Raw genomic sequence first — 21,437 nt, forward strand, 5'->3', positions numbered from 1 at the left:
TGCTGGAAACATACCCTCCACCATGTTAAACTGTCAGCATGCTCCCTGGCATGCTTATGGCCTRGGCCAACTAGCCCTGACCCAGACAAGCCCAAGGAGAGTTTGGGAGTTAGCACTGGCCAGGAGTTCAGCCATGCGGAGGTGATCTGTGTTGTGCCATTTGTTGTTTGGGCTGGAGAATAGGGCTTGGCCGATTTTATTTGCTAGTCTAAAGGTAGCTGGTAAGGGCAGGTGTGGAAGCCCAATAGCCTACCCCATAGCCAGCCCTTGAGGCACATCTCCAGCACATCAGATGCTTCTCCTGTTTACAGAAATCCAATAATTTGAGGCTTTTCCACTGCCACAGGGAGATGAGTCCCAGAGCTGAGGAACTGTGCTTCATCTCTACATCTAGATGATGTTACCTCCTGCCACCACGGCTGAGCTCCTCATGGCATGAAAGGAGCCGTCTTTACAACATCCTTACATCTGGATGGAGACCCACGGTCCACAGGGATCCAGTGGTTTCCCTTGTTCACACAGGGAAGTGGTGGCCACACCGGCAACTGACGGCCACCCCTTGGAGAACTAGCACCAAGCCTCCACCATGGACTGCACCGCAAAATCAGTGAATAAAAACCATCCTTTAAATATTTTGTGATTAGAGCAGGTAAGCACTAACTGTGGTGGTTTGGACCCTGCGCTTATATGGTAAATTTATGCTGTCTGTGTTAACAAGCACAGGTCACACCTCCCACGTACTGTACGGAGAGTCTGGATGCTGACACCCAGCCAGCCAGCACTGGCTTCATTGGCAAAGTAGCTCTATAACTCAGTGCTTGGCATAAATTACCAACACCTGTACTGGGCTCCCTGCATCCTCTGTGGTGTTGCTTGCAGGCCCTGAGCCAGCCTGATGGAAGGCAGCTTGAATATTGCTCTCAGCATGTGCATCGTGAGATCCTTGCAGATGCAGCCATTGTTCAGAAGCATTGTTCAAAGGCCAGACAGAAAATCTGCCAGATCATTTCCAGATCTGATCCTAGTTTGCCCTAGATAAAGGTCTGGGTCAGTTTGTGGGAGGCGAGCGCAGAGCAGGAATAAATAACATCAGTCATCTGTGACTGCAACTCCTCCTCCAAGAAAAAGGGTGGGCATCTCTCCGGTCTGTGAAGCATTTCCTAGGCAGGCTCCGTTATTTTGCAATCATCCAAGAGATGGCAGCCTTCCCCAAATCTTCTGCCGCGCCAGCTGGCTGGACTCTGAACACAAGATATGTGTCCCACCTTGGCTACTGGCACTGCAGCCAGCATGGCTCATGGGAGACAGAGCCCAAAAGCTGCAGAGAACTGTTAAAAAACATGTCTCTAGCAGTGCTGTAGGCATTGAGCTGGTGCTGGTCTCTGCCCAGGAAAGGTGATCATGCCTGCCTCCTCCTGGAAGAGGGATTTCCTCTTGGTTGTATGTGAACCAAGTGTCCTTTATCCTTGGAAACCCAGCAGCTGATGTTGCTGCGGCAGGTTTCTCCTGGCCATCCGTAGTGCTCGGAGCATCTCCTTCAGGAGGGAAGAGGTTGGGCTGGGAACCAGAGGGGAAGAGGCCATGGGAGCAAGGAATACACTGGGGTGTGTCGGGTTGCGTTCCCTGCTCTCTGTGGTTTCTGTGTGTTCCCAAATTGTCCTTCCTTGCAGAATGACACAATGATATGGCGGGGRAACTCTACCACCCAGTGCCTTCATCACATGGCAGAGCACACTGTGCTAGCGAGGAGGCAGGAGGACAAGTTCCCCTTGGCCTCCCCAGAGCATCTGCATCCTTTCTGTGGCACCTCCATTSGCTGCCCATCCACAACAACCAATGTGTCCCATCTCCAAACCCCCMTCTCCTTTCCCAGAGCTCTCATCTACATCAGAGTCCATTGAGGAGCTCCCTGGGATATGGAGCAGGTCACCTTAGTGTCCCATGTTTCTCTATTCTCAGGGCTTTCTTTGGAAGTGGAAGATGGGAATATAAACATAAAATCCTTTCTTTACAGAGCATCCGTTTTATTGGATCACTCTTCTTTCCTCATTRTATTTGTAATCTGTGGAAATATGAAACTAGATGGCTACTTCTATTTTCCCTGCCTCTATTTCTCTGAATATACTTTTTGSAGAGACAGTGTTGCCAGGGGATACTTCACCAGTCTGAGAGAAATAAGGCATGCAGTGTATTTCTGTCTCTGCTCTTGTGGCCTTGGACACATTGGATACCTCTCTACCAGTCAAATAAACAGTGCCAGGCCCTGTTTTCTGGCCCTGAGGCTAACTGGCACTGCCTGACCTTGTCTATACCATGAAAATCTCTCACCTACAAAAGCAAGGTCTGGTATCTCAGCTGCTGTGGTCCCCAGCCTGCTCTAAATCCTGAATAATGCCCAGGAATTGCTTGGTTCAAGCCAAAGCTGTGCCAGTCTTGGCAAGATAGTTCCCACGCCTTGGCACAGCTTCACTGATGAGCAGAAATGCAGCCATCAGTTCTTGTCTCTCTTCAGCGTGGTTTCTATCCAGGGCTAGGACAGTCTCAGCACATTTGTGTCTAGATCTTGTTTGTCTCCTTGGGTGCTGGTGTGTGAGCAACAATTGTCCCCACAATCCTAATCTGGCTCTTGCAGCCTCTGTGCCAGACAGATGTCTCTGCTGAGTAACCAGGGGGAGTTTCTCTCCTGCGAACAGGCAGCTGTGGGCTTACATTTTTGGAATTGAGTGTAACTTCTGGAAGTAAAATTAGTGTCTCTCTGATGAGCTTGCTGATGAGGCTACAGAGTGTTCTTGGATGCCTTCTCCTGGCTCCTTTGGTTTGAGTATGCTGGTGAAGACTGTAACCTTCAGCTCTTGGTGACTTCTGTCTTGACTGTCCAGCACCAGTGCAACGAGGATCAAAGACGTGGACCATTTTTAAGAGTTCCCACAATAATAAAAGCAATAACTACAGCAATGATAATCATGAAAACCCTAGAAAAAAGTCCTGGCTGTAGTTGGCTGCAGCACTCAGCCTGCCTGATGGTCAGGACGTGCGGGTAATCTAGCTGGAGTGTTTTGCACCAACACCGAGTGAGCTAGAAATCGGCTTTGCAAGCAGCTTGAGGTATTTCCAAAAAGCAAGCTGAACTGGCACATCTCAGATAAGGAGGGAGGTGAGAACATTGCCTCACTAATACCTGCATCAAAGAGAAACCTGCAACAGACCCTGCTGACCCCTGGCAATGGGATTAGATGAAGTTATCCTTATGGCAGTGTATTTCATGTTACTTCAGAGCATGTCAGAAGCAGGGASCAACAAGCTGGTCAATGCACAAACATGGCAGCAGGCATAGGTCCCACTTTCAGCATGTTGGGCTGATGCTCCTACCCCCACTAAAGGTCTTCATTACAAACACAGGAATGCAGACAGGGAAGAAAGGAGGAGGAGAGCGAAATGGCAATGTGCTAGCWGTATTACTGCTGTTGCTCCTTGCTCTGCCAGCTCTGCCAGCTTTGCTCCTCTCTCATCTCAGCAATGGCATCCTCAAGCCATGGGAAAGACCTTCTCCCTGTCCTGGTGGAGTCAAGGACTGTCACAGTTGGCACACCAGTGGAAAGAGGGTGTTCACCACCTCCGGGCCAGGGCTCTACAGGAACTGTGGTTTCTCCTGCAGCATTTATTTTTCCATACAAACAAAACAATTTTTCTAAAATAAACATCCCACAGGGTGAAACTGGGATTGGTGGAGGAAAGGCAGAGAAGGGGAAAAAAACGGGGTCTGACTGAAATGTTTTGCTCGGCTAAAACTGCAGTGATCCATTTTTATTTTCAACTTTTAAATCCTTTTCCATTGCTTCACATTAAAATAAAGTAAAACCGTAATTTCCTTCCCCTCAAAGGAAGGCTAGGAAGCCCCATCCCCTCTGTTCTTACAGTGACTCCCTTGTGCCTTGTAGGAGGTGACACTGGAGTCCACAGCTGAGGAGCTTGATGGGAGGGAAAGGAAAAATTGGCCCAAAACATCCACAGAAGGGGACACCCTAAGCCACAGCGAATTCCTCTCCAGGGAACCCACCCAGTCTCCCCTTGAACCCAGGTGAGTTTTTAGCATCCACCCTGCAGCAGGGATTTCCACAGCTTGACAACCAGCTTGTGAAGAACCACTTCTTCCTTTTTGTTTTGAACCGAACATGGGGTGGGATTACGCCACCCTAAATACAGGCCTTGTGTAAGGAAATAGGTACCTCTTTGGTGAGGGCTGGCTGAATCCACCTCCCTTCAGGACCTAAGAGCCTCTCGTGGAGGCACTGCTAGAAAAACAGGGAAAATCAAAGCAATGGATGGCAGCTTTGGTTAGCAGCACGTGGTGCTGATTTGGGTTGCTTTATGCTTTGTCTTCCAAGAAAACGGTGAGCAAAGGGAAGCCCTGGATATTTCCTTCCTATCTAGTTCTTGTGCTCTGCTTCCCGCTGCAGCCGTGGCGCCTCCCCGTATTCTCAGCACCAGAGCGGGGCACACAGGGGATTTTCTGGTTCACTGGCAAGCCCCAAGAATTCAAAGAAAGTTGACTTTGATCTGAAGAGAAATGTTGTTTTTTGCCTTTTCAGTTTGTTCAAAAGAAAACAACAACAGAAAAAGAATTCCTGTGAGGTCAGGCAAAATGTTTTCTTTCATGTCTGGGCATTTTAAATTCTTCTTCGAATAAAAGCGTAGGACAAAAAGGGGAACGTAAGAGGCCGTGCCAAGGACTGCCTGATTCATCAAGCACAGTGGCATAGCAGTAAGGCCTGATAATTCACGGGGAACGTGCGAGACAGGGAGGAAATCCTGCTGCTTTGACGCAGGAAGGTGAAGCTGAAAGACTCTGAAGAGGATGCCTGAGATGCGCAGGAGAAGCTATGGATGTGCCGGCCTCTCCCCGTTAATGAGACAAGTTTGAGCCATTACATTCCCTGCATGTTCCTCGTTTGATTTCTTTTGGGTAGTGGAATATAAATGAGCGTTAAGAAGGCAAGTGAGTCAGGACTGTTGCTTAACTCCTTGGCTGGATGTGCCTTACCCGCTGTGAGAGCCTCCAAATTATTCTGAAGGGCCAATTACTGGGGGTTGGGACGTATTTCCCTGACTATTCCTCATGTTTTCAAACCTCTGCACTGCATGAGGGTGGACTTTTTGCTGTCATCAGGGCTGCAGCTCTGCTGACTCCAGAGGGTCACAAATTGCTTACACGTTCACCAGATTTTTCTCCTTCAGGTGGACTCGGTGTTCCTGAAAGATGCTGGCTGGGCTGAGAGTGAGGAATTGGAGGGCAAGTTCCCCACGTTGTCTCCTCGGGAAAAGGCCTTGCCTCGCACAAGACACAAAGGATGTGCAGTGCTAGGGTAGTTCATCGTACTGGATGAACCTGGACCTGCCCAGTGGAGGCCAGGATCGGATCCCAAGTTAATACCTCTCCAAGCTGATGCATGCGGTGATATAGCACAGAGCTCTGCAGAGATCCTGGCTGGCCACCAAAGCTGCAGAGCTCCAGTCATGTGCCTGAGGTAATTCGTGAGGGTTCAGCATGGGACCAGACATAGCTAAAGTTCTTCTGAGCCTGGAGATGGTGTGGTCACTCCTCTTGCAGGGGGTCTCGGCACGATGGGGATGTAGGGTGAGGGAGAGACTGAAAGGACAAGACATAAGGCCGCCCCAAGGAGGGGGCCAATTTCAACAATTAAATGAGTGTGATCCATCTTTTCACATAACAGTGACTCAGCGTGGGTGGCATGGGTTATTTATGTATTTTATTAGAACACCCCGTTGTGCAATCTCATCGAGAGAGATACCCTGTTTTGGAGAACATAGGTGCGAATGACACAAGACTGGGAAGAAACTGAAGTCCATTTGGGGACTCTACTTAATTTTCAGTGGCAACTTGCAGGTTCAGAAACTGCAGCACAATTTTTAGGCTGCACCAACCCCAACTAGGTCCAACCTGTTACCTTAGATGTAGACAGATTGTGTGTCTCTCCTCCAGCTTAATTCTCCAGCTACTCAGTCCTATGGAGCCTGTGCTTACAAAGTGTCTCTGCAAGCATAGCACAGAGCATTTTACAAAGCAATGATACAGACAAATRGTGGGGGAGGAAGGGCAGGAAACATCATGGGAYACAAATGCTAAGTTAGAAGACGCTTCACCCTTTGCTCTTCCTTGTTCACACAGTCCCACAGATGCCATGTTCAGGAGATGGTTTTTCACTCTCCATTGCCCATGCACAAAACTAGTKCTGTCTTTTGGAAAGTCACAGATGCGCTCCTGGAAATGCCCCACAAAAAGGGGCAACTTCATTTTTTTTGGACAATATTCACATCAACAGACCGCTAAGAAACTCACTCATGACCCCTGCTGTGATAAGGCTGGTATGAGAAAATGCAGTAACTGTGTTTGACCATGTCATCATAAGAAATATGGATTTATCTGACAAGACTTACAAAATCTTTCCTGGTGCTCTGTACATGACTCGTTGCAAGACAATAAACCACACAGCATGCTTCAGGGTGAGACCTGCTCTTTTTTAATGAGACCCGCAAACTCCATTTCCATCAAACAAGAAGAAACTACTGCAAACATCATTGTTTCCCTCCTCCTTTCAGCACTGAAAGTCTCTGCTCTATTTCTTTTTCCTCTGAGACATGCAGCAGTACCTCTTCCCGCAGCCTTCGGTGTGCCCCCCCTTCTGTCCTTTAGCACATGTCCTGGAACAATACCCGCTACAGCTCTTTTTTGACTGGCCTTTGCCTGTAGGGAAAGAAAGAGAGCCATGTCTGTCCTGGTTAATTCATCATGGTCTGTGGCACAGAAAGCCCACCTCCACGCAATAAACTTTCTCTCTCCTTAAAACAAGGTGTCCGCATCCACACTGATAACTGGGAATGGACCCCCGTCAGTGCTAGTCCTTGAACCATTCTCAGGAATGATTTGGGTCTGTGCTATTTGGCCAAGAGCAAAACTGAGCCAGTGAAAGTGCAGATAATTGAATGTTGTGGAAGACTTAGTTCAAATGTCAAGGCCAGACCTCAGTCTTGGCACCGTTCGATTTATTAGTGTAGTCATAGCCTGAGCATTTAGTTTGAGACRAGCTGAATTGTTCTGACTGTATTGATTGCACAATCAATCTCCAGTGACTGTAATGGGAGTAGAGGCACCCAGCTCACACAGATGCCCCCAAATGGTGGATGTCTAAATTTAGGATGGTGGGATTCTGGAGCTGAACTCCAGTCCTAAAGTCTGGTGCGCTGAACCCAACCAAACTGTCTATACGACACTCACCACCCCCACCCACTGTCCTGGAGAAGTCTTTATTCTTTCATGGTTCACTACTATCTCTTATTTCTACTCCTTATAATTTAACACCTTACCTGGGGTGGCCATTAAGACCATTAGAAGGGCAGCAAACACAACATAGATGATCCTCATGACTGGATATCCGCCAGGATCACAGAAGGTCTGGGATGCACCGTTGCAGAGAGAGCCTGAATCTGCTGCTAAGTGTAAGGGCTGGAGATCCTGATATTTATAGACATTTCTTGACAGAGAGGATGGTGTTAGGGAGGAGCGTGACTTCGTTGTTGTCCAAGGACACATTGTTTGCTACTTAGTGGGATATTATGTCACTCCAACCCAGTGGCCATCTGACAATGAGACGTCCACTCCGTGCCCATTTTTCACTGGCTCTTTGATGACATCTCATGTGGCTTATGCAGGCGTCTCTCCCTCAGGAAGCAGGCTCCTCTTGATCTGTCTGCCAAAGCTCATAACCCAGAAAAATGGGACTGTCAGTACAGAGCCCCATGGAGTAGGCCTCCAGGTCAGGGGACTTGGTGTTGGCTTGTAGGAACAGTTGTGGTGGAGAGCCTCTCAGTGGCAAGTCTGAGACCCCTTCTTTGTCCCATCCATAACAGAGACCTGAGTGGACTGGTACTGCACTGGCCAATGCCACTGCATCCATTCCCATGTGTATGCCAAAACCTATACGTGAATATCTAGACTCTGTACGAGGATCTGAAGTGCTGTGGCAACAGACATGCAAGTTGTTACAAAGCTGAAGTACCTTTCCTACAAAAAAATTCTGGCTGTCTGAAAGTGAGGTCATTAGTTTAACCTGTGGCTTAATTCAGCTGCCTGAGGGCAGACACTCAGCACCATGTGAGATCTCCAGAAGTATGAGAGACAGACATGGAGCCGTCAGATGTGCTAGAAGACCTATGGTATGACATGGTGTGATATAAGACCTATAGATACCCTTCTGGAAAGGCAGCTGCAGCCTGGGGGGATGTCCCAGGACACCTCAAATGGCACCATGAGGGGAATGGATTCAAGTGTCTGTGATCCCATTATAGCTGGTGGAGATTTGGTCAGCATAGTTGGTAGAGTCCAGAAGAACGGTTTATCACATGCTAAAACAGACAGTGACTGCCCAGCCAGCTCAGCAGCTCTCCAAGCTCTGCTTTCTGAACTGAACAGCGGACTACACTGACTGTGATGGGAGATGGACACATAGCACACATGGAAATTCCTGCACTGTGAACAGTTCATCCCGGTGGAGTCCCTCCCTTGTTTCAGAAGCCTAATTTTACAGGAGAGAAAACCCAGTAGTGGTCATAAAAAAGAAGTAACTCAGTAGATTAAATCAATGTATGCAGAACAAACAGACCACGAGCTGCTTCTATTTCTATTTGTTTCCCAAGTTACAAGTTTGAACTACTCATCAAACTGGTCCAAGAGATCTGGACACCACTTTCTGCAGATAGTGTAAGTAACAACTCAGTCCTAGCCTCTGATACTGCTAAACCCTCTGTGTGTGACACATTATAAACATAAATGAATAAAATAGAATAAAGCATGAAGCGCAGAGATGATGAAGGAAGAGTGGCAAGCAACATACATCTCCAGTGCTTACCTAGAGTCTCCTTCACCACAAACTGGGAAGAAATACTAGCTTTTGTATATACATCTACACAGTTTGTGATTGACCTGTTTTGTCCCTCTTTTCCTTATCCTTCGTGGAGAAGTAAAGAAACAGCTACCACAGTGCCTCCAGCCCGACAACAGACTGAACCCAAGCAGAAACAGAAACACTGTAGGTTGTATTCCCTGGCAATGAGTGAGTGTTTCAGACTGAACAATATTGACGCTGTATTATAGCATTCCCTCTGTGAATGGTCTGAGAGCAGGTTGGGGTTCTGCCCTGTGTGTATGCTGCTTTTGGAGAGCAAAACTTGCAGAGGCACTCACTCCAAGTTTAGCTGTTCTGTGTGGGATTCGTTCAGAGACAAATACATCTATATTTTGATGTCTCCATGTGTGTGTTTCCTTTTCCTCTGGGTATTTAAAGAGTCAATGGTGATCTACTCAGTACAGTCCACAGAGCTGTGAGAGTCACTCAGCTTACTGTCCAGGAGGTTTTTATTTTAGGGTGAGCTGAATCATGCCCAACTCTAGACACCATTGATGGATCTAAATATTCCCAGTGACTCAGACATCTTGGAGGCAAATTTGAGATGGATGCAAATTTGAGATGTTTCACCTAGCCTCCAGGTGTGTCTAGAGGGAAAGGATCTCCCATAGGTTCCATACCATATCTGCCAGCCCCATACAGATGTCTCACACACTCAGTGCTGTCTCAGATGATACAAAACATCTTCATTTAGGCAACTGAATCAACCTCATGGCTGTAGATCCTTATACGTTAACATCTAAATTTAGATTTCCCTAATTTCCAGCTTAATCACACTCAGAGAGTGTCAGGTGGACAAGAGCATGAAAGGACAAAAACCAGGATACGGTGCCCCTTCCACACAATCCTTCACATTCAACCTGGACAGTACTAAAGCGCTGAGCAGATTCCAATCCCTGTGGTCCACTTGCAGTTTTTCTGTCTTTCTGCACCAAGTGCGTCCATTGCATTGCAAGGTAAAAGGTAGGACAGAGACAGGAGAGAAAGTAGAAGAGAACAGGGATAAACTCCCCCATGTTCCCAGTGCATCTCTCTTGCTGGTCTCTCTCTGGAAGGGAAATGATCACTCAGTCCTTACGGCTCTTCCAGTCCTTGACTCCTCTACTAATAACAACAACCATTGCAGCCACTGGATAGTTCAGTGATGCCTGCCATTAACTCAGAGCAACTTCATTCCTGGAAAAGCAAGCAAACCAGCCAGCAAACCCCCAAATGACCACTGCTGTCAGACAATGTCATATAGCCCATCCTCAGACGAGTGAGAGCAGGGCTAGGTGTAGCACCTTCTTGTTGCAGAAGCTGTTTCACTGTTGGTCCCCGATCCCCTGATCATCTCCACATACCAGTGCTATACCTGCATCTTCACACCTCAAGCTACATGGTAGCAAGCATTACATTTCTTACTGAGAAGCTTAGAAATGGGGTTGCCTCTCCTAGACAGGTGTAAAAGTGGGAGACTGCAAATCTAATGAGGAGAATCTGCACAGGTGCATTCTCTGCTTGAAAAATAGCAAGGGACCATAAGAATAACAAGATTGGACCAGAACGAAACTCCAGCTAGCCCAGAACTCTGTTTCTGGCAATGGCCAAAGTAGACACTGAAGGAAGGGTATAAAAGAGGCAAACAGTGACTCTTCCCAGCTTGTGACAGTTTTGTGTTTTGGGAATTCCTTGAGGTGGTTCACAGCTGCTTTCTATGTATTTACTAATCATCAGAAGAGTCTCCTTTCCTCACTGTGGCCAGTCTCATCCTGCAGCCAGGTAAATTCCCCACATCAACACCGTCCTATCACAAGGAGTGTCATAGCTCAGCAATGGTTGTCCCTCTCTGAAGCTCCTACATAGCCTGCATAGTTGCTCCTGCTTTCCCACATCTTTGATTACGTTCCTGGTTCTTCTCTGTATTTTGTCCTGTTCGACCATACCCAGGCTGAGCTAGGCAGAGAAGGAACCAAGCACTAAGTATAGTACCTATCTCCAAAAAAAAGAGAGAAGTACTGACTGGGCAGTCCTGGAACTTTGGCACAAAGAGGACATAAAACCCATGGAACGAGGTCTGTGAACCTATTTGCTTCTCTGCGGTCCACCTCTGGGTGGTTTGCTAGTATTTTCACAGAAAGAAGGCTGCCCTATGCATATAGAAGACGTTGCTGAACTACTCACATTTTGGGGGGATATCTGTAGTAATAAGGAATTGAAAGTTCCTCTCTCATCACGAGAGCTGCATTCAGGGGCACATAGAAGGCAAGAGAGAAAACGATACTCTTTCTTTCCAAATCCCTACCCCTGGCAGCTGGCAGCTGTACAGCTTGTTGTCACTGGAAGTTCAGTTGTCCTTAGTGCTCATGAGCCTTTGCACTGGGCTTGCAGAACCTGTCCTAATGCTCTGCATGGGATCTCAGGGACAGCAGTAACCACACGGCACACACCACAGTTACACCTGTTTTTCTTTTTTTTTTTTTAATTCCTGAGAGGAAGGGATGACAATTGGGTTAGACAACTGCGAAACTGCTCCCAAAGCCACCACGGTGCCCCCTATTCCCCAGATGCTTTGTCTTCAGAGCCTATTTCCCCTTCCATGCCTGCGGGATGCAGCAGTAGACCTTGCAGTCGGACGAGAAAGACCACGAGTCTCCCTTGGAGCACTTGCTGGAACAGTACGCACCCTTCGGGCAGTACTTCATCTGCCCGTAGCCTGCAGGAGAGAGGCAAAGGGAGAGTGTCTGGGGTCAGGAAAGGTGCATCAGGGCCTCCCCGTCCAGCCCTCCCGTTGCCTCCAAGTGTAAGTGTGGGGCTGGTGAGCGGGACAGGACCCTCCTCGTTGGGAGCTCCTGCTTTGCTCTCCTGCACCTCCAAGCTCCTGCCCAAGCCCAGCACCAAGGGGATGGGCATGCTGCAAGGCAGATGCTTGCCCTGTGGCAGAACCTGGGACAGAAGCTGCCTTGTCCTCCCTCAAACCTTTCCTCTCATACCCTTCCTGCCTCTGTCGCTCCTGCTTCTGCATTAAMCAAGGGGGCAGAAGGGACTTTGAAGAGCACAAGCCTGAGCACCTCCTTGTGCATCTGTCTCCCACCAGCTCATGACTCTGTGGCCTGCTGCTGATGCAGGTGCAGTTTGGGAGAGAGATGCTCCCAAGCAGAACAGACTCATTCTGTGTGTGAGACACCCCAAAACCAAAGTTCCCAAGGACACTTCTGTGTGTATGTGTGTGTGCGTGTGTGTGTGTTTCCTTATCTTATCCTTCTCCATAAGATACAGGGTTGTGTTCCCAGACTGAGATGTCCACTCAGGTGTCCGTACTTATAACAATGCTCTTTAAAAAATTGTCCTCTTGCTCAGAAAATGCTGAAAGGATGCAGTGGATGTCTTGAAATTGGCCCCATGGCAGCCTTGTGCCAAACATTAACCTGGATGATTAAAACTGGGCCACAAAGTGAAAGACTTGGCCCATGGTGCATGAAAAGTGATATCTGAAGGGAGGATGTAGTTTCTAATGCCCATCTGGGAAGTCATGACCCAGAATGATCTATTGACTCTTGCAGAGGGATCAGAAAGCCAGAGTCTCAGAAATGGACAGTTACAGCTATATCATATTAGTAAATCAAATGTGCTCAGGCTGTTCCTTGACACAGAAGCCAAATTGCATAAAACAGTCCCCTCTTCTAATATGAAATTCCCTTAGCCCCCAAGACAGGTGACCACATCCAGACTCTTGTTTGGCAGTAGCCTGGCCTGAGCTCACTCCCAAACTGAGCCTAGGGCATAATCAGGGAGACCGCCAGATAGCCCGGGCCAGAAATATGCCAGGGACACTGCTAAAAGTCAAATAGTACAGACAATCAAGTTCCAGTGCTCTGTTTCCTGGTCCTTTTTAATTTACTAGTCTGGACATAACCTGCACACTCAAATATATAAGAACTGGATACTGAAGTTTTAACTCAATTATTCCTACACAAAGGCTGGAATTTTTCTGAGCTAGTTCTTATTTCACAGTCCCTTGAGAGAAGTAACTGACATACCCAACCAGGTGATAGCAATGACCTCAGATGGTGATGTCTGTATTTTAGACAGCTAAAGCTTCATGAAATGAATTCCAGCTAATATCTGGACCACTCAGCTGTGTTAGCATGAAAGTAATTGATCCATTCCCCTAATTTTCATCTCCCCCAATACGCCATCTTACCTGGGGTGGCCAGGGAGACCAGGAGGAAAACAGCGAAGACAAGGTAGAGGAACTTCATGGCTGGAATTGAGCGGAGATCTCAGCAAGGCTGGAGAGAGGAGTCGGAGAGATCTTGGAGTAAAGAGCTGGTATACAGTGAGACTGTAGGTTGCTGGTATTTATAGAGCATTTCCTTGCAGAGTGGAGGATTCTGGGGCGATGTGAGAATTCATCCAAGGTCATGCGGTTTGCGGCTGGACACACAGTCATGGTACGAGCACCAGAACTTCCAGCTTCTACCCAAGTATGTTGGCAGGAACCTCCTTCCCTCAGATCCAGTTACCAATATCAGATACCATTTTAACACACAGCCTTTGAACAGAGCACAAATGAATAGAGATTGCCAATAGCAGGACTGAGCTGACAGGTCAGAGGGACCTGATGGAGATCTGCAGGTATAATGATGAGGGGAAAAGCAAGATCAATATCACAGGATTTCAGGCCTTTCTTTGGCAGAGATGCAGCTCAATAGGGCTGAGGAGCAGCCAAGATGTCCCGGTAACTCTTCCTCCATTGTCTATACTGGTCATTGTGTGGGGCCAGCTATGGTGAGAGGGACCTTGGTTTGAGCAGTGTAGGCCTGGGAAGGATCCTGGGGTCTGTGTGCTGTCCCTGCCACTCATGGGAATCACAGCTGCAAAGTCATGCAAATAAATCCAGCAAACTCCGTCTTCAGTGCAACCTGTTTTGCTGCCCCTTCTCACCCCACTGATGGGCAGGAGCTGTTGGGGCTGAGTGCCTTTCCCCGGGAGTCTGGAAGGGCCGGCTACTCGCAGGCACTTTGATCATCATTTTCCTCGTCTCAGACCCTCCAGGGTTTCAAGCATCTGCAGAGGAGCTTGTCCAACCTCTTTTAGCTGGGCTGTTTAATGGCTTTATAAACAGTCTGGAAAAAGAGGTAACAAGTGATGGGACAGAAGCTGATGATGCAAAATTACCGGGTATCATCAAAAGTAGATCCGGAAAGGCTGGCAGAAGGATCTTACAACAATGAGTAACAGGGTAGCAAAATGACAGATGTTGATTCAACATCAGTTAGTTTGCAACTGTGAATTTGGAAAAATATATAATCTCTGTACATATTACGGGTCTGAATTAGCTGAAGCCATTTAGGAAGCAGGTTTTGGAGCCCTTGAAGAGGATGCTCTAAAAATATCAAATAAAGAACAAACAAATGGAACATTGTATGTTAAGAAATGTTAGGAAAGCTACTGAGAAAAAAAGAGAATGTTGTACCACTGTGTCATTCTCTAGGGTATGACATACTGAACACTGTGAACACTGTTCATCTCTCCATCCCTGACGGCCTATAGTAGGGCAAGAAGAAATTAAAAGAAAGGTGGCAAAACAGGGGACTCATTTCCATAAAATTAGATATTAAATATACCAGCACTCTTTTTCCTCAGGGAAGGGACAATTATATGGAGATGTACCAGGAGGATGTAAAAATCATGACAGGCCTAGGAAGAGAAACTATGGTTCTCCATTTCTGATAATCCAGGAAACAGGAGAGATGCAATGTTATTACTATGCAATTATTGAAAAAGTAACCAAAGAAAGTCCTCTCCCACACCGTATGTAGCTGCAATGTGGAGCTTGTTGCCACAGGATCTTTGTCAGGTCAAAATGATAACTATATTGAAAAAGCAATTTATAAATTAATGAAGCAAGTACAACTCAAAAATTAGATATAAATCTTGATTGAGGAAGTCACTGAACTTTAGATTRCTAGAAGTGGGAGAGTTTCACTGAGTGCTAGCCATCTTCTTAGAGTCTCCCTCCTCATACAACCCTTTCCAGTGCTTTACCATCATTACAAAACTTTTCCTGCATCTAACTGCCCTTATCATTATAAAGGTATTCCTGCATCTGCAATCTGTGTTTCTTGCTGCAACTGGCTTATCCTATATATGCTGGCCACAGAGGAAAAAATATTCCCTTGCCTTTTCTGGATTTGAGGAGTGTCACGTTTTCTAGGTATTTACTTTCCTAATCATCATTATTCCACTTGCCTCAGTCTTTTCTTTTATGTCACATTTTCTTGACCTCCTATCATTTTCTTTTCTGAATCCTCTTCAACTGTGCCACAGCTTTCTTGAAGCACGGTGTAAAAACGATGCACTTACTGATGGGTGCATGGTGCAATGGTTACGTCCCATGTAGCTCAGCTCAGCTCAGCTCAGCTTCAGAAACTCCTTGTTCTGTATTCTCCAGCTGAATATTCTTGTTTGCGTAGACAAGGTAGCTCTCCCAATTACTTAACTGTAATATATTTACTTCGTTATCTCTTTAGCATGAAAAGATCCACTAGAATGCTAATCCTGTCCTCTAATGCTTTGCAGTCTCTTTCAATTTCTTATTTGTAAAGTTAGCAAGCACAGTCTCTAGACCTCCATGAAAACTATTAAACAGGACAGTACAGGACTCATAAGAGACCTCTGATGAGATGTGGTGTGGTAAACGATTACCCTATCTTCACGTACATATTTGCCTAAATCCCTTTAAACAGAACCAGAGTCCTTTTTGAATAAAATCAGACMAAATGCCTAGATAGCTCCCAGGCCAAACGAATACGATGAAATTGTTGTAGAGCATCAGGTTTGGTAGAGACCCTTGAGGAACCTCACYAGCAACWCACCGGTCAGGGATGAATGTGCACTGAAAACTGTTCCCTGTGATGGAYTCAATGCCCTGATGTTATTTATCCTTTGTGTCTGTGCCCTGCAGGCAGCGTCCAGTGCTAGCGTCTTATCAGAAGGACGCCCAGACCTAATTCACGCACCTCTGGAGGGCAAATCTGCTTTAAGCAACTCACGCTGGCACCCTCCGTTGGCCAGAGCTGTGCTTGGCGGCTCCGCGTGTGCTGGCAGCCAGATCTGGAGGAGGGACACGTGCGCCCGCGCGTCCGGGTTTGTGAAAGCGGCGGGCGAGAGGCGAGGAGAAGCCTACTGAAGCATGGACCCAGCAGCCTGGCGCCTTTGTGAGTGGGCCCAGCAGGTCGGAGCGACATTGCGTCTGTCGGAAGGCAAACAGCGTGTCTTTGAAGATGGATTCGCTGAAGCTCCTCCTCTGTCCTGCCCACRCTCGTCAGGAGTCTCCCTATAAATTTCCGGGCCTCCAAAGGCACCCTAAGCGTCTGTCTCAGACCTGCCTTGCTCCTGGTACACTGAGATCTCAGCTCACCCCCAAGCATGAAGCTCCTCTGCGTGGTGTTTGCTGTGCTCCTGCTTTTCTCTRTGGCCGCCCCAGGTAAGGCGGCAGCTTGTGCGGGGCAGAAAGCAGGGCTGATCCCGGAGGCTGAGAGTGACGGTCTGTGGACARCCCCCGGCAGAACATTTTTCAAACCCTCTGGTGTCTGGTTGTCTCCGGGTCTCAGGTGTTCATAGTCGCAAGAGACGTTCTGGAGACACAGACATCTCCTGATCTTCTCTTTTCTCACTCTCTTTTCCTCTCTAATTCCAGCCCCTTCTCTCCCTTTATTCTTCCTACTGCAGCACCATAAGCCTCCTGCCCGTCCTTTCTCCGGTCTTTTTTGTTTATGCCTTTCTTTTATTCATTCCTGGCTTACCCTCGTATGGAGGTTGAGCTCCCGGCAGGGGAGCATCGGCCCCAGGGAGGCCCAGGGGAAGGACGGTTTCTGCCTCGCTAGACATCCCCACCCAAGCGCTGGCTGCCAGCTTCGTCCCTTTGGGCCAGGGCAGATGATTCGCCTCACACAGTTTTGGCAGTGGAGCTCACCTACCTGCAGTCAGCTCTGACCAGTCACCCCCTGCTCCCTTCAGCCTCGGCGTGGATGGGGAGAAATAGGCACTTCAGGGCATGACCTGGCTCACACAGCCGGTTTGGGGWTAAAGTGAACGCCACACGACAAATGCCTGTTTCTTGCCGTTCATGCAAAGGGATCTTGCCAGCAAGCTGCAGCGTAGACAACTTTAGAGAGATGAACGCGACTCAAAGTGTCCAGCGGTCCCCCAGGCACAACGGGGACAGAAAACAAGGGTCCTACCCTACACGGGCTTAAACCCAAAGGTACCTCATGCAGTCAGTACCACCCTGGAGTCAGCAAGGAACCAGCCTTTTGAGCTCTGCCCTCCTGTGATATCCGACGTTTTCTCTTATAACGCATCTCTCTCTCCCTCCCCTCGCAGGCTACGGGCAGTCGAAGAACGTCTGTGACGGGTACTGTTCTCCCGCATGCGGCAAAACGGATGAGTGGACTTTTCACCCAGCCTGCGTGAAGATGTACTGCTGTGTGCCCCCACCAAAAAAAGGAAAATGATTGCAAAAGAGCATAGCCATGGAGGAAGAGGAGCAGAGGGGCTCACAGCATTTTATTCACTGCATGACAGAAATGGTGTTCACTCCTTCGAAGTAAATTTGGCCAGATATGATTTTTGTGTGCACTGTGTGGTTCATTTATCTGCAAGGAGCAGAGGACTTGGAGGGGTTCTGTCAGCCAAAAACGGGGAGAGAGAGATTTCATCCTAAAGCTAACTGCTGTATGTGGCCACAGGAACTGAGCCCTAAATCCCTCTGACTGCCGTGGGAGTCTGAACACACGGTGCCCACAGTTGTGTCTCTGTTGCAGACCAGTGAGGTGAATCTGCCCTTTACGTCTGTACGTGCAACACAAGCTGCTCCAAGGGGGCTTGGTACCAACCACCAGCATCTGCCTGGTTGTGTACTAAGTAATTTGGGGGGGAACAGAAATAACYCAGTGAGCAGCCTTAGGCTCAGTTACTTTATCCTTAGCCCATAGGAACAGTCTGCTACTGGTTTGCTCTCTTCCTGGCCTTGAGAGACTGGTGGCAAGGTGGTGTCCCCATGTCCTCGTTTGGCACTGCGTCGGCATTTGGAGGCACTGACTCCTCTGAAGAGGGAACCCAGAGGGAGCTGTGGTGTTGAGGGTGCACTTACGGTAGGGTCTCAGTTTGGGTCAGGAGGAGGGGGCCCGTCTCAAAACGGGCCCTTTTTTCCTTCATCATTTGCTCTCATCACATTTTGGTTCATGTTACGGGACAGTGCTGGAGCGTGCAAACTGGGCGAGACCGAACTGGAAGATGTGCTCCGCAGTGCACCTAATGCGCTCCAACCTCTAGAAGACATTCAGTCCAGGGGACCAGATGGGAACGAGTCTTGGGGAACTAGTGGATTAATGAAACTTGCACGGTGCAGACACTGGGGCTGCAGCACCCGCTGTAATCCTGACAAAGCTGTGGCAAGAGTGGGATTTCTGTGACGCCGTTTTTGATAATAGGAACGAATCTCTTTCCAAAATAGCTGCACACTGCAAAATATTGACAATGAGTGGGTTAACATGTAGTCTAGGGTGGGGGCTAAGATCAGACAGTGATAATTAGCAAGTCCTATCAAGAGCTACAGACTATGGCCTTCTGCTTATCTGCAACTAGTAAGAAACAATCTGTCAAGCTTCATCTGACCCCAGACAACAGGATATGAAAGAAAGGAAATTCATCTAAAACAACCCTTTTTGGTGAGAAGACGACATATGTACACAGAGGGTTGAACGTCTGATAAAGTAATAAGACTTCCAAAAAAAAACTGAACAGAAAAAAAACCTTGCTGTTTGTTTCCCATTTTTCCCCAAGAAAAAATGAAAAATGTGTGAAGTGTAAAGACAAGCTACGTTAAAGTGTTCTCACTCTAAATGAACTGCAAAATGGTTTTTARAGTGATGGCTCTGCTGGTTCTCTCTCTGCTGCCTCTCTAGCCTTCAACATGTTTTCTGTAACTAAAGAACGTTTCTGATACCAGGAGCTTATTTCAAATTTCCACTGTYAGGAGAATGACACTTCTCCTCTACTTCTGTATCTGTCATCTGCTGCTATGTAACCTTCTGGGGMATTTTATTACAGCCTCTGGGGGAGCAGAGGGACCCACCAACTGTACTAAACCATGGAGGGAATGCATGAGTCCCTTTTTGTGGTTTTCAGCCTGGAATTTGGTGTGGATGTAATGCAAGGAGGCGAGGAGATGGACTTCCTTCATCTTCAGATCCCACCTCCTTTGTCTGCTGAAACGGAGATCTAGGATCCCCAAGAAGAACTCACTGCTCCCCCCCAGCAGATGAGCTCTCAAATGCATGGCATGTTTTTTCTTTTTTTTTTTTCTTTCTTTTTTTTTAAGGGAGGAGGATATTGTCTGGCTCCTTTGACATAGGTCACTTAAATGCTAACCCTGCATTTCCTAGTTGCAGAAATAGCAGATTTCGTAATTCAGSAGTTCTTCCACAATAACTTGCTATTTTCCTCACTGATGACAGAAGCATGGAAGCCAAACRGAAGGTAGATCCATTATACTGAATGGTTAGTATTTTATATGTGTGCATTTTGTGTGCAATTAAATATGCTTGTTTTCTTTTTAACCTCTTTCAGGAAAGCAGTGCAGCCATCTAACACTTCCACGGTGAAAGGCACTCAAAGGAAAAAGAAGCTGTGTTTGCCCTATCCTGACAGCCAGGAAATGTATTTCCAAAACCTTGCTGGGTAACTCATCTGTTCTTGCAACTATAAAACTTCCTGCAGACKTTACCGATTCTTCTTCAGAAGGGAGCGGGGGGAGCAGGGTGGGAAGGACACCAGCTGCTCGCAGCGAACCTCTTGGCCGCAGAAGTGCTCTCTGTCTCTGCTGCGTAGAAGTGCTGTTCATCCAACTTGTCTTCACTGAAAGAAAACAAAAGACTTCTCCAAAAAATTCTCACTGGCTCCCTTTGGGGGCAAGGCAGCAACTGATGATAACAAAAGCTTGACCAGYCTCTCATAAGAATGGTCAACAACAAATTAATCTTGATAGGAGACATTTTGATCACCAAGGCCGTTATTCCAGCTACACAAGGCATTTTTTGTGCTTGCTTTTCCATAACTGGCACTTTCATCCAGCTGGGTAAGCGCATCAGGTAGGAATCATAAGCTTTCAGTGGGCACTTCAACCAGTCTTAAACACACTTAACGTATGGAGAGGAGAGGTATTGGTGATGAGATGTACAAAAGAAAAAAGTGAAGAAGGGAGGGCTTGTGCTCTGGTGAAATCTGAGAAATCAGTAATAGCAGACCAGCATTATGAGGGATAAATATTCAGCTATTACTTCAATAAGAGGTGCTTTCCAGGACTAACCCTTCCTCTTGGCATCAGGAAGCTGAACATGCAGAAAAGATATGCAATCAAACAGTATTGAATATACAGAAACTGCTTGTGGCAGCTTCAGCCTTTCAGAAGAAGGATGAGCAAAAGCACAGAAGGACTGAACTAGTAACCCCCAAACTTTCCGTCAGCACAAGATGCAAACGTGCAGTCAAATCATTTGGAAGCTTCTTCTAAAAAAGGAAATAACTCTTCAAGAAATAGGGAAAACTGAAGAGCTTAAAGTAGCGGAAGGCAGACAATCATCTAGTTGACAAGTTTCGTAAACCAGCAGCTGCAAAGCATATTTAAGTGCTTTCCAACAAAATAGATACTCTCTTGAGTCCTTCTTCCAAGCTTTCACCCAGCTTTGCAGTGTGGTGGAAGAGTGAACAAYGTGCATGGAGGGCCAGGAGCTGGGTGGGTGGATGGGCCCAACCGCCTGGAGCAGAATTACTGCCTAAAATCAAATAAAATGCCCAGGGACCTATAAATCCATCTTCCCATCACAGGGATAGTGTTGGAGGACCGTCCTGTCTTCCTGGATTAAGGTTCTGGTACGGAAAATATCAAAAACTGCAGCCAGTCCTCCTCTTGGAGGGAATTAGTTGCTCAGAAGTGAATTAGTGTGTGCATGGGCAAAAGACTGGGCAATTCGAGTCGGCGCTGTGTGCTGCATAATTGCAGGACCACTGTGGTTGAAGTATTAAGACCCTATTAAAATACATAATCAGACCTCCTATATAGCACACACATGGCCAAAACACCACTTAATCCTGTACTGAATTCAATCTCTTTTGGTTGACTTAGATATTTCTTAGAGAAAGATGTCCAGATGTGAGCAGATATCCAACAAAAAGAGAATACATCTTTTCCTTAGCATGGTCAGTCGTCATTTTTGCTAAGAATGTGTGCCCTTTCTAAGTTYGATCTGTTCATATTTTAAGTTCCAGTTATGCCAAGAAGCAGCTTTAGACCCTGGAAAGCACCTTTTATTGGAGTAATAGCTGAATATTTATACCTTATAAAGCCAGTACTGGGAAATTACTGAATTAAAGGGTTTTTGTATGTTTACAGGGASAAAATGCCAGTTA

At 47.2% G+C, this 21,437-nt stretch overlaps 2 protein-coding genes across 2 annotated transcripts; one reads left to right on the top strand and one right to left on the bottom strand.

Annotated features, from left to right (window-relative positions):
• Positions 1 to 11,545: 11,545 nt before the first annotated feature.
• LOC112963770 (cygnin-like) lies at positions 11,546 to 13,222 on the bottom strand. Its single transcript, XM_026061123.1, has 2 exons — positions 13,165 to 13,222; positions 11,546 to 11,676 (listed from the first exon to the last, which is right to left on the bottom strand). The coding sequence occupies exons 1-2, from the start codon at positions 13,220 to 13,222 to the stop codon at positions 11,546 to 11,548; spliced, it is 189 nt and encodes a 62-aa protein (XP_025916908.1).
• A 3,172-nt stretch (positions 13,223 to 16,394) lies between these two features.
• LOC112963772 (small basic protein 1-like) lies at positions 16,395 to 17,482 on the top strand. The gene is made up of 2 exons (XM_026061125.1): positions 16,395 to 16,452; positions 17,352 to 17,482. Exons 1-2 carry the CDS (start codon positions 16,395 to 16,397, stop codon positions 17,480 to 17,482), a joined length of 189 nt encoding a protein of 62 aa, XP_025916910.1.
• The last annotated feature ends 3,955 nt before the right edge of the window (positions 17,483 to 21,437 follow it).

Source organism: Apteryx rowi, unplaced genomic scaffold (genome assembly GCF_003343035.1).
Source record: "Apteryx rowi isolate R43461 unplaced genomic scaffold, aptRow1 scaffold_176, whole genome shotgun sequence".
Lineage (NCBI taxonomy): Eukaryota > Metazoa > Chordata > Aves > Apterygiformes > Apterygidae > Apteryx > Apteryx rowi.

Coding starts and splice junctions, on each gene's coding strand:
- LOC112963770 (XM_026061123.1), bottom strand. CDS start 13,222: ATGAAGTTCCTCTACCTTGTCTTCGCTGTTTTCCTCCTGGTCTCCCTG. Junction 11,677..13,164: donor GGTCTCCCTGGCCACCCCAG/GTAAGATGGCGT, acceptor TCTCTCCTGCAG/GCTACGGGCAGATGAAGTAC.